We start from the raw sequence: 13,523 nt of genomic DNA, 5'->3' as shown, positions 1-13,523 counted from the left end.
CCCCTCCCCCATTCTCCGAAATTCACCAGAAAAGGCATGAGTGTTAGGATTTTAAAATTTGCAGAGGCTCTTCAAACCTCCAGAATCGCGCTATAAGAAGTTTTCAAAACGCCATAAACCCATTCAAAACGCCCAAGACTCCAAAGGTAAAATCATGCAGAAGTAAATTGCCCAAACACTATCAAGACCAAGGATCAGATTTCACATTCGAAGAGAAAGGAGAAGCATTTTCAAGATACATCTCACAAAGAGCTTCTCAAGCCAGACGTCGTAATTAAATTTAATGTTTGTTAAATTAAATTATTTAATTTTTCAAATTGATTTATTAAAATGAAATTGATCGTTCGCAGGTTGCGGGATGTCATTGGAGAACTGGGAGAAAAACCTGAAACACAAATTGAAGAAGGATCGCAATCAAGGCCAGGCGCTGAAGACTGGAAAAGAAAAGATGCAAGAGTGCGAGAACAACCGAGCATTGGGAAGCGTGCCACCAAACCACAATGCTGAAGTCCACCATCGAGACCAAAGACCAAATAACACTCTGAATGCTCCAAGTCTATGCATTCTCAAGAAAGTGCACAACTGGATTTAAGTCCAGAAATTCAGTTTTAAAATTGAAACTGCTTTATTGTAAACTGCCTATGGGTCCTGCACAAGATATTTTTGTGGATAACTATTCTCAACCACCAAGAAGATTGGATAGACCTGAATTAAAGCCAAATAGTGGCAGGTAGTTGAGATAGTTGCTGGTTGGATAACTGAGAATTAATTCGGCATGGGTTAAGGCTGCCAGCTTCTGGAAGGCAAATCAGGACCCTTGGATGCAGTCCATCCTAGCCTTCGATTCAAAATTGTAATATCTATAAAAGGCAGAGGCCTTTCTTTTGTAAAGGGTTAGATGGTTAGATGGTTAGGTAGTTAGAGATTGTTAGATAGTTAGATTTAAGAGTTAGAATAGGTTAGATCTTAGCAGTATCATAGAGATGCTGCAGAAATTGTTGTAATAGGTAGCTGAAATCAATATATAAACATTGATTTGGTGTTTATTGTCTTGTTTTCATCCTGTTTGCATGGTTTCTCTCAGCATTTTAGATAGATCTTTCTATTTTGGGTGTGCAGGTATTTGATAGATTCAGGCTCATACCATTGAGGATATACTGATTGTGTATCCTATTGTATGGTTAACCTGAGCCTTTAATTGTGCCTAGTTCAATTGCAGGTGTCCGTCTGAGCTGCACCAGAATTGGGTGCTTAGCCATGCATCTCCAGTCTGAAAATCTTCCAAGTCCCTTTGAAGATTGCACCGTTCTTGCAAGGTTGTGAGCTATTCTGGCCAAGCAGGAATTGGTTATGTTGAATCCGTCTACCCGCATACCCGTGTTGTTAGTTTTAGATCTCCTAACCCTTTCCTTTTGCTCTTTATTGCATAATTCGAGAATCACAGCATACCAGTTTGTTGCAAATCGTAAGTCCCCTTGTGTTTCCAGCAAAAACACATCAAATCACTAAGTAGTCCCGCAGTCAAGACCTAACAATCAAAACCTTGAGGTCGTCCCCTTTGATCAAACCAAAAACAGCATTAGGGACTTCCTTATCTCAAGAGGGGATAGGATACTCAGCTGGTTATTCTATTCTGCGTTGGCTGTATGGAGTTTGCAGCAATGCGATTCCAGACACGTCAACAATATGTAATTGCTATTTTGATCAAGGCATATTCCTATAGTCAATTGTAGTAGGAATTCATTAGGCATATTGGCAAACCATAATCTCAAGGATAGTTGTCCTTGTATCGTGAGAGCATGGGTAGATTTCTTATCCATCCATCTTGGGTTGGCGAATGAAATATCCCCTTACTTTTTTTTCAATTATTTCCAGTTACAAACATCACAAAGCACCTATTAGGGTTAGAAAAGATAATCAAACACTACTGAAAGGTAACCCTTCCACTTTCTGATCACCAAGAGCCTAGTGTGGGAAGGTGAGAGCATACGGTGATAAGGGGATTGTTAGCTTCAATAATCCACTGGAAATTATAATGTTGGGTGGCAAGCTAGCCCCTTCCGCTTGTCCAACGAGTAATAGAAATTTTAACAACAATTTGGCGGTGTAACCAGCCAATTACTATCCAGAGAGACTAAAGTAAACAACGATCACTCAACTTCTTCAATGGGAGGACTGAAAATGATAATAACAATCCACTCGACCGCTTATTCAGTGGGAGGAAAACATTACAATAAGATAAGATAGGTGGCAAAGCCAGCCTCTTCCACTTATTCACTGGGTTTTGTGATACAGTCCAGAATAAGATAGCTGTTAGTACTACTAATTAGCTTTTCATTACATAGCATGAATTTTCAGATTAAGATATCACTGTCCAACGCTGCAAATGATGTGTTATGCACTACAAAAGCTCCAATAGACTAACTATTCCCAAACACACTTCACACTTCCAAATTTTAGAGTCTGATATGCAAGAACAACAAGCTGGATAACGCAGACCAGCAACACTAAACCCCACGAATTCACTCCTAACTCACTCAAAACCCAACCAAACAACCTCAGCACATTCAAATGGACCCTAGACATGAGGTGACTGAGATAGAACAGAGAAATAGAAACAAACATAGCGCAAACCAATGACATGCAACCCAAGGCACCTCCCAACATGGTACGGCTAAGGCAGAAAGTTCGATTTGCAATACAAAAGTCAAGACTCCAAATTAAGTGCTGAAACCTGACGTGAAGAATTGCCTAGGGCATAGGGAAAGGCCGAGTGAATACCCAGAATCATTGGAGAACCACACAAAGACTTATGAATAAAACACACCTACAGCCACACTGAAAACCAGCAACCCGCAATCACACACTTCACACCAAAAATCAGAAAAAATCAAACATAAACTCCTCAATGAACTCCACCTATTCTCCAGAGTGAAGAATAGTCTCACAATCTCAACTAGTCGCTATCTTTCAAGCGAGAAGCTAAGCTTTCAACTAAGAGGTAAGCGTTTCTCGAAGCATTCAATCGAAATTCCGGCAGCACTTCGTTGCAATATTCATGGATAGTCTCAAATGAAGGCCAAGGCACTTATTTATAACTTCCTCTCCAAATCGAACTTCCTTTCCCTCCAATACGAGATTAAACAACAACATTCAAATTTCCTTTAATTTGTGTTTCATTTCATTCCCTCATCAAATCGCCCAAGGAATAATTTATTTGGCAACAAATAGATTATTCCCTCAAGTGGACGCCAACTTTAGCCAATGCTAAAATAACACTAAGTATAAACCATTTTAATGAGAATTTCTTCCAAAGGCGTCCAACCATAAGTTATAAAATTAAATTGCATTTTGGCACCCCATTATGAAGGTAAAATATTTCGCTAAATAGACTTGGGATAAAAGTATTATTTCTCCTCTCCAAGTCGTCCAAGTCTAAATAAAATAAATATAAGGCTTAACCATTAAAATATACCTTCTTCAATTACTGACAACTGCCAATGTTGAGCTGAGGCCAAAGTATTGAACTGCATTGCTAAAAATAGCCATCTGGGTTGGGACACAGGAACTTGCCAAAAATAGTACTGCCAAGAATAGTACTTACTATAATTAGCATAATGCTAAAAATAGTAAGTGTTTCTAAAGTGATTTTAACCACATTCTGAGCAGTTGCCACAACTTACTAAAAATAGTAAGTTCGGAAAAAGTCTTTAGATTGATTTGCATGTTATACCATCATGAAGCTCTTAGAAAAACCCAAAGAAATACGCTGCACTCGCCTCCACTTACTAAAAATAGTAAGTCTGCCAAACTCCATTGCTTGCTATGCATGTACCATCATTCCGAAGCTTTTTGAAAACCCAAAAAGAATTCAGAACCAAAATTGACAAACTCCAACATGCAAGCCACCAAAAATGCTGAAACATCCTCCCAAAGGTAGGAAACCCTAATTTCTGCTTCCGACTAGCCTACGAATCTTTGGAATAGGCTAACGGTCAACTGAGCTGATTATTGCTGAGAAGGGGACATTACAACGTACTTGAGAGGATCCTCAAGCCTAGGGGCATGATTAGATTTTTGATCCTCAACACCCCTTGGCTCACGAGCATGGTAGGTTTTTAGGTCCTCTCCATCTCTTATTCCAACTTGGAGGTTGATTGTCCTCGATCAAGCCCAAGAGCACTCATTTGCTTCCTAGCCCACGAGCATGACAAGTTCTTCAATTCATCCATCTTAGGGTGGCATGCTTGATAAGATTTATGAAGATTGCCTTCCTCAACAAGCCTTGGAGCACTCATTCACCTCCTAGCCCACAAGCATGGCAAGACGTCCAATCCATCCATCTTGGGGTGGTGTACTTGATAAAGATTGATTGGTACTTCAACTCTTGTGAACTTGGAAGGCTGGCCATCCTTCCTTTTTGCAAGACATTTCTAATAAATTCAAAATAGATTGCTAAAGGAATTAGTTATAACATTGCTAACAAAATTGAAAATACCTCTTAATTACGCCGAAGGCGTATTATACTTAGATATGGATGCAAAAACGTTTGCCAATAAAAACTAGAAGCATCTAATTTGGCATGTTTGTGACACTTAAATGCATGAAAAGCAAAAAAATATTTTGATATTATTTTTAAATTCAATGTAATTTATTTTCTCCTCCCATGCATTCAATTTACTGATTATTTAATTTTTAGCACTAATTATATCTTCACTTCCACCTCTCAATTGCTATTGACTTTAAGCTTAATTGATCAATCAATTTGTCCATCATGCAATTAGTTAACTTTGTAATTATCTCAATCTAATATTATTAATTATGAGGGATTGAAAGTGTCCCTACATAAAGTCCACTTTTTTCTCAAGAATAAGGAAGGAATATAAAATAAAAATATAATAATAATAATTTAGTAATATAAAAATATTATCATAATCATATCTCATCAAGAATTTAATATATATATATATATATTTTTTTTTTTAAAATAATGCCTGATAAACTTTTTAACGTGACCGGCGACACTGGCATGACACGCCCTCCGGCTCCACGTGAAACACTTTTGACCCAGAGCTATGAACCGGTGAGGCCACAATCGGGGGAACTCATCCCCACACTTCACTTGTTCAAACCCGTGAGCACGACGACCCAACAAAGACACAAGGCCTGCGAGCACAATGGCCCAGTAGGGGTTTGAACCTTGGTGGCCGCTTCACCAACGAAGTGTTTTAACCGCGACACTACATGTCCGAAGACAATAAGGGCATGTCCCCATGCTGTGGCTTAGCTTATTTTGGCTAGCAGCAACTGCTCAACTTTTTAAGGAGCAATTTGTGGAGGAGGTGGCCCCATTGATAGTCAAATGGCTGCTTATTTTTATGCAATCTTCTTAAATCATTTTGTAAATGAAATTATTGATAATATTTTTTACAAATAAAATTCATAAGCAAAATTCTAGGCAAGTAAATAGGAGAGCAAAAAACTATGGTGAAGCCATGTGTCTTTTTTTTCAATAAGCAGCCACTACTTATTTCTAGCCCCCATTTTTTTTCAAAGCTTATTTTCAAATTTTAAGCAGCTGCTGCTCCACTAAAATAGGGAAAGATTCCAATTTATACTTTTCCCTTAATTAGAATTTTACATGGGAACACTCCAGCTGCTTAAATTTAAGCAGAAAATGCTCATAAGCAGCTGCATGGGGACATGGGGTAAGAATTTAATATTAGTTACAATATCATAATATAATAATTTATTAGTAATTACAATATTATAATATAATATATCTTTTAGTAGAATAATGAACAATTACGATATCTTTTAGCATACTTTACCTATATTCCTCTAAAGATAGGTATGCTAGTGAACAAATAGATTAATTCTCAAATGGCTGCAATAACTTAATTTCTGAAATATATTAATTGCTGCTCTGATTTTATATTTTTAATTTATTCTCCATCAATATCTTCCCCAAATGATTTCGTCTCCCTTTTATATCTTCTATTGAGGGGAAAAGTCACATCTTTTCATTAATCCCATTGCCCTTGCAAGACTCGCATCTTTTCAAAACTGGGTGCTGCCTTTATTTAATTTTATTATAATCTATTTGCTGACCCTAAACTTAGTTGGTCCTCTTGTCATTTAATTCTAGTCGACCTCCTTCAAAATTATTTACTTTTAATCTAGTTGGCCCTTTGCTAATATTATTTTTTAATTTTTTTTCATTGCCCAGGCATTAGTATTTATTACTGCTGTGGTTAAGGCAGTGTTCTTTGTGTTGGGGGCATGACAGGGAAACTTTTTAAAGTCTCTTAAAAGTTTCCAAGATTGCCGAATGTCCAAGTTGTTAGAAGAATTTACTAAGGACCCATCGATAAGTAGTCCCCTTTAACAAAGTTTGCAACTAAACAATGAGCAAAACCTAGGGCAACAGGGGGACTAGTTTGTGGAAATATCATTTAAGGCAACATTGCAATAGTTAATGCACATCTCCTTCATGTTTGAGGTAAAGGTGTGGAGGTATGAGGTGAATTGTCACTAAAACAAAGGGCTAAAGTAAATAGGTTGTGATGAAGGCAAAATACTTAATCTACTTTGCCATCAAGGGGTCCTACTTCTACCAGTACGAGAACTTTCCAAGAGCCATAATTTCCCACTTTTCCATTTAGTTTAGGGACAACATAGCTTTAGGGAAAACATAGAATGATTAGTAATGGTGCTGCTACAAACATGGTGACAAAGTTACTCGATATACAAAATAAGGATGAGACCAATAATGACATTGGCAAATTCTTCTTTGTTGATGGCATTCCATTCCTATGTGGCTCACTCTCCTTATTGTAAGGAGGTTGTGGCAAAGATAATAAGAGTAGGACCATCATATGTGTCACCAAGGAAGACAAAGTTGAGGACAACAATCTTGGATAATAACTCTTCTAGGATTAATATTCTAATTGATAAAATGAAGGCTACCTAGGTCATTATTGGATGCAATATAGTCATGGATGGGCAAACAAGCGTCATGCATTGTCCATGGTCACATGCATAGAGGTCCCTTACTTCCTTAGGGCTATCAATTTTTTAAGGCATTGCAAGGATTTTGATTGTGAATTACAAATCCTTAGAGATGTGAGTGAGGAGGTTGGACCAAAGTGTGGTGTAAGTGGTGACATATGTGACGTGTGCAAAGTTGCAGGGAAGTTGATCGAGGTGTCCTACAAGTATATTTGGTGGACTCCTTGTTCAATACATACCATAAATAATGCACTCAAGGACATAGGCAAAATTGGTTGGATCAAAGAGGTAGTTAATGATACTAGAGATGTGTAGATGTTTATCTATAACTACCACACTTCGCATGTACTCTTTAAGATCTTCTCTAAGTATGAATTTTTGAAATGTGTAGATACTAGATATGCATTGTACTTCATTCTCTTGAAGAGGATGCTTGAGCTGCAAGAGGCATTGCAACTAATGATCATGACAAAAAAGTGGAATCAGTGGCTTGATTCTAAGTTGGAGTAGAGGAAGAGGGTGATTGAGGTGATGCTGAGTGACACTTTTTGGGTAGATGCAAAATACATTATTACCATCATTATTGTAGTCTTCCAAATCATTAGATATGGAGATGCTAATGCACTTAACCTTGGAGAGATGTATGAGTGCATTGACAATATGCTTGGCCAAATGAAGGGCATTGCACAAGAGAAAGACCCCACATTGTAGTCCTACAATTGGCAAATTCAACCAATCATTCAGCAGAGATGTTAGAAACCTAACATCTCCTTTTACTTGTCTACCTTGGCATTGAACCTAGAGTGGTGTATGCAAAGGCTTGGGAGAGCTACCTCTATACAAGGTGCTAAGGTGAAGCTGGGGTTCATGAAAAGTCTTCAAGAAGATGTATGATACTATTGATGTTGACATCGTTCATTTTGAGTGGTCAAAATTTACCTCTTAGGGAATATCTAGAAGAGGCCAAGTTGGATAGGGGGACTATGGCATAGGAAGATCAAATTTTGTGGTGGACTATGCATGGAATGATGGACCCACTTCTTTGACAACCAACAGTAGCCATTTTTTAGCTGTCCCAAAGTTTTATTACTTCTAGTGCTAGGAGGAATTGGTCTACTTTATAGCTTTGTCCAATTTGTTAAAAGGGACATGACCTTGGGGAGGGTGGAGAAGCTTGTAGCTGTATATAGCCACAACATACTTACGTCAATGGGATGTAGAGCCAAAGGAGCCAGCCTAGGTTGATGATGATGTGACATAGATAGGGTCGGTTGGTATTAGTGTGGAGGGGCTTGACCTTGAGAAGACCAATCTTTAGAGTGATGAGGAGTTTGGTATGGACTTGAGGATGATTAGAGGCATTGGGCCATTGCCCAATTGTATTTGAATTCCAAATGCAATCATGATTTTGAATATTATATAAAAATACTAATATTTGGCATTTTCATCGTCCAATGCAACGTGTTTAGTATTTCAAAGTTAGTTCCATTTGTTATTTCTTTTACACTTTTTTATAACTAAGTTTCAAGTACCATATATATTTGCATCACCTCTCCCTTGCTCTCCCCAAATCTAGGCCCTTGGTTTGCCCACTCGCCTCCATTATTCCAAGACTCTGTGGAACATAGGATTATATTCAATATATACAAGAGAAAGTTCACTAAAGTAATGAGCATAACTACTAATGGAAATCCGTCCTTCCCAGTCTGAGTATAGCCAGGGTTGTTCTAAGCGATAACCGATAACTGGCCCTTATATCGCTCGGGCTGCTGCTTAGAAAGGCCAATATATATCTATCCTCTACGGGGTTCCGAAGGAGGAGTCGCATTCGATATATATCTATTCAAGATTAGATGGGAATCGAACCCAATCCCTCCAAACCCCACTTCTCGATCAATCATCATTTTAGAGACCACTTGAATATATACAGGTCAAAATCTTACAAAGATCAAAAACCTATTAAAAAATGATTGTGGAAGTTCAAATTAATTAATAGAACATATTTGAGCTGTTTGTTTATGCATTAATAATTACCAATCTTCAAAGTTAATAGTAAATTTCTGCATTTACTTGCTTTGAGCAATCTATTTATGGGAGCAGACTGCTTTTTGTAGAAGAAATTTATGTAATCATATGTATTTTGAGTACATGATTATTTGTATGTTTTTTTAGAAGTATGTTATTCTTGGCATGAGTTGATTTTCACACTTCTCTCCTGTTTGCCATTTTTTGATATGGTTACTGTGGAATAGTCTACAGTTTTATTAATGGCTGAATAGCTCGTATTTTAACCACTTCTTTATGGCTAGTCAATGATGTGAAACATAGTAACTCTTCCAGATCCTTCTATTATTTACATGTTTGACTATGTAGTACACTTTAGGAGAACTCATTCCCTCTGATTATTTTCATGTGTCAAATTTACTGTTGGTCTTCAGGTTGTCATGGTCTTTTTGAAGCTGAAATTGCTGGACTGTGGCATATGCTTCATAGGCTGATCCGTAATTGCAGAATTTATAGCTGATACAACTCACTGCACAAATAATGTATATGGTACTGAAACAACAATTACATAACTGAAATTCATGTAATGAAGTACTCAATTGACAACTCATTTCTCTTCTGGAAATGATATGCGAAGAACTAAATAGCAGTCATATACATTAAGGGACATCAATTATATTTGGAGAAACCCAATGTGAGAAGAAAAAATTACAGGAAATAGGACGGAAGCTTTATTCCCAAGGTTTTTAATGCCATCCAGGTGCACTAGATATTTTGCTCACTTTAGACAACTACAAGTTTCTCACTAAGGAGTGCCGCAGCACCTTCCTCTGCTCTGCTCTGCTCACCTTTGCTCAATACCCTCTCTACTGTGCAAGAACTTAGCAAAAGAACCCATTTGAATTGAAAATGGATGTATATTTGGATAAAGGCTTTTATGTTTGTATACATGCCTATTAAGATCCTCAAATCTGTTGTCACTAGAAACTCGTGGCATCCTAGATGACATTTTGGCTCCTGGACTGTTTTGCAACTCTCATCTCATGAGGATTTCCATGTCGAGGCAGTGAAATCTTTGATATTTTTGAAATAGGCAATGAAATCACCCACACCGAGTCTATTTAAATACCGTTATCTGTGCTGCCTTGCTTATGTCATCCTGATGTCGAGTGTACATTCAATTTGTGGGTTTCAGGTATCTGTTATAGATTTCTAGCTCTGTCAATTCATCTATGCTGTTAAGGCTTAGGGCAAATAAACATTGATTGGAACTATGTGAATTTTTTTAAATTTATTCTTAATTTGGTAGCTAGATCTTTGGGGAAAGTCCATGGTTATGCATACTTGAGTCGGAGTAATGCTGAGACGGGTGACATCTCGGGGAAATTCTATGATTAAGTGTGCTCGAGTCAGAGTAGCAATAGAATGGGTGACCACCGGGAATTTATGATGCTTCACCGCTGTGAGCATCACCTATATGCAATGAGTGCTAACTGGACCATTCATGGTTATGAAAGATAGGTTCTTGTGAGGCACTATTCATGAAATGTGGGTCAATGAAGATTGACTCAAAAAACTGCGCAGTTGATCCTAAGAAGAAAAAAAAGCATCACACAATTTGACACACTACAAAAGCACCGCCTACAAGAAGATTGATTGGAATTTGCGATTTGTCATTTGTGTAACTGCGATGGAAAGACTCTTTTATTTCAGATCACTGGCTAATTCAAACTAGACATAGTAACTTGTATTAAATAACCAAACACTTTTACACTGGGAGCATGCATTTTTATAGTGATGTTTGCCTATGTAATCATTGTTTTATGTTCATTTTTTATGTCTATGGAGTGGAGTACTGAGGAATGAGAGATATCCTTATTTGGCAAGAATTTGAAATATTTATTTTCCGAGTTTTTGTGGAGTTCCAGTTGTCCTCTTACTTATCAGCTCTTCCAAGTTTTTCCAAGGACAAATCATGCGACTTTAATATTAAAAATCTATATTGAACTATAGTACTTAATATTTTGTAATTAGTAAATATTAAAATAAGCTTACACACATCATTCGAGTCCTAAATGTGTACAGCTAAAATTCTAGAACATTTGCAACCAGGCGTTTCACCTGAGAGAGGTCCATTATTGTTGTTCAGAGCTTATTTTGATTGCTTCTACCCAATCAGATAACTGCTCCGAGACCTTTTCGATTTGTCAATATGGACTTCGAATTTTGCTTTTACCTTCACACGTCAGCTTGTCTTTATCTTAAGGTTATAGTTTCAGTGTAGCATTTCAGTTGCGATTTGCCTATGGTAGTAGTAATGTAATTCTTGAGGGCTATATTCTTCATTTTGTGCAAGAAAATATATAGAATCAAAGATTCTTAAACAAAAGTAACATTCCTTGGGTTTTAAAACCATTAGAAAGTATGCTTTAAAACTTCCATTTTGCCTGGGGAAATTGGGAAATTACCCATTTTTTATGTAAAATTCCAAACTCTAGAAGGCCAGTCATACCAAATTTGCCTCAGTTACCTGGGTATCTTAGCCCACCGATGGTTGCCTTTTATATCTCAGTTTTGTAGATTGTAGACGACTACTTTAGCCAATGAGAATACGATCCTGAAACATTGACTACTGCTTTTATAATGAAGCTTCTGCAGTCAGCAGACACGTGGATTTTTTTTGTGTGAGGATTCACTAAGATGCAACTTTCAGAGGAAGGAATTAGTATTTGTTTATTGGGTAATCTTAATGCTAAATTTATTGCGAGTCACACATACTGATATGAAGGTAGAGCACTTGAAAAATAATGTTTTATCCACTTGGTACGGATCTAATTTGAATGTAAATAATTAAATGGTTCTCTTGGCAGTTAATCTCACGTGTTTAATTTCCATTGTTGCTGTACGGGATTTATTCTAGATTTCAAATGCAGTCCGTTTCTTTGATGTGATTTTGCAGCTAACTCACCACTGCACATTTAACGGTGACCATGTATTTGACTGTGCAAATGCTTTTGTGCATCAGCCATCTTAAAGTATCGGAGCATATATGTTCTCCGTTCTTATTTAAAGGGAAAATCGTTTGGTTTGTGTTTCCCTGAATCGTTTTCTCTGTTTCTTTTCACACAGCTCCTGTTATTAGTGGAGAAAGGCTGAAAAGATATGTATACCAGAAGATCTTTAACTCAGTATCTGAAGGACCTTTCTGCATTTTATACATACACACTTCTGTCCGGAGAGAAGAAAACTCTCCTGGCGTGTCCATGTTGAGATGGATCTATGAAGAGCTTCCTAGTGATTACAAAGAAAGGCTTCAAGTGGTTTATTTCCTTCACCCTGGAATTCGGTCACGAATGCTTCTGGCAACTCTTGGCCGCTATTTCTTGAGTGGAGGGTGAGTAATATTTGGCATTTCCAGTCATCTTTGATGTTATTTGCGACTGACTGAATACAAGGGGCAGTTGATTGTATTCTTCTAAATTCTAATATTTTGCTTTACCATCTTTCTATTGCAGTTTGTACTGGAAATTGAAGTATGTCAATCGTCTAGAATTTCTATGGGATGATATCAAGAAGAAAGAAATTAAAATTCCAGAATTTGTAGTTGAGCATGACGCTATGCTTGAGAATAGGCCATTGATGGACTATGGGATTGAAACAGATCCTTACCATCTATATGATATGCCACATGCGGGATCTGAATATCCAAGAGCTTCAATGAGATGGGCTTGAATAACCTGTGGAGATACAGCCTATGGCATAAAGTTGAATGTTCTCTTGATCGTTTCTCGGAAACTATTTTGGTTGCTTCTCATTAATGCCTGAACTACATAGGGAGTGAAGTCTGATGATACCAAAAAGTTTAAAATACAGCCACATTCCCTTGTAAAGGATTGAAAATTTGTTCTTTAAACTTGCTCATACATTAGGTTTGAAAGAAAAACGTCCATTGTATAGTTTGGATGTATTTTAAGTTTGAATTGCATGCATTGTAAAACATAGCTAGTCAGTAGTTTGCATGGTATTTTAATTGTTTATAATACAAAGAAGTTGGGGCTTTGCATATTTGTGTTGATTATGATTTGTAGATAATTATTCTTTATGATGCTGCTCTTTTCCTTCATTTGGTATCATAGCTAGCTTAATCCTCTTCTGAAGATCTTTCTCCAGTTGCAGAGTGAGAAACATGTGCATTACATTGGCATGCAGCTACTGTCGCAGCGATGGGCATTCCATGCTTTGATAGGACTTAGCTGCTGTTTTACGAGCAGTTGCAAACCCCACAAGCAAGCAACTGACCGGAGGCCAAAGCACAAGGTTGGTGACAAAATCTTTGAAAGAAACTCAAAACCCAAAGTCTTTTTAAAAATCTTAAGATTCAAATTTTATTTTGGAGCCCATGTGAAAGCCATGTAAGGTTTTGTTCCTATGTTTTAAGGGGAAGAAAGAAACTCAAAACCCAAATTCTTTTTAAAAATCTTAAGATTCAAATTTTATTTTGGAGCCCA

General features: G+C 37.2%; 1 protein-coding gene across 1 annotated transcript in view; it reads left to right on the top strand.

The window, feature by feature from the left end:
• The window catches only part of LOC131052172 (uncharacterized), a 51,735-nt gene extending 38,657 nt beyond the window's left edge, over window positions 1–13,078 (top strand). The window contains exons 2-3 of the mRNA XM_057986784.2: window positions 12,145–12,409; window positions 12,531–13,078. Coding sequence (XP_057842767.2) covers window positions 12,145–12,409; window positions 12,531–12,747 — 482 coding nt within the window. The 3' untranslated portion in view covers window positions 12,748–13,078. The remainder of the gene's footprint in view (window positions 1–12,144; window positions 12,410–12,530) is intronic.
• Window positions 13,079–13,523: the final 445 nt, after the last annotated feature.

The sequence above is a fragment of the Cryptomeria japonica genome, chromosome 2 (genome assembly GCF_030272615.1).
Source record: "Cryptomeria japonica chromosome 2, Sugi_1.0, whole genome shotgun sequence".
Taxonomy (NCBI): domain Eukaryota; kingdom Viridiplantae; phylum Streptophyta; class Pinopsida; order Cupressales; family Cupressaceae; genus Cryptomeria; species Cryptomeria japonica.
Note: the sequence above shows the minus strand (reverse complement) of the source record. Positions and strands in the feature narration are given on the sequence as shown.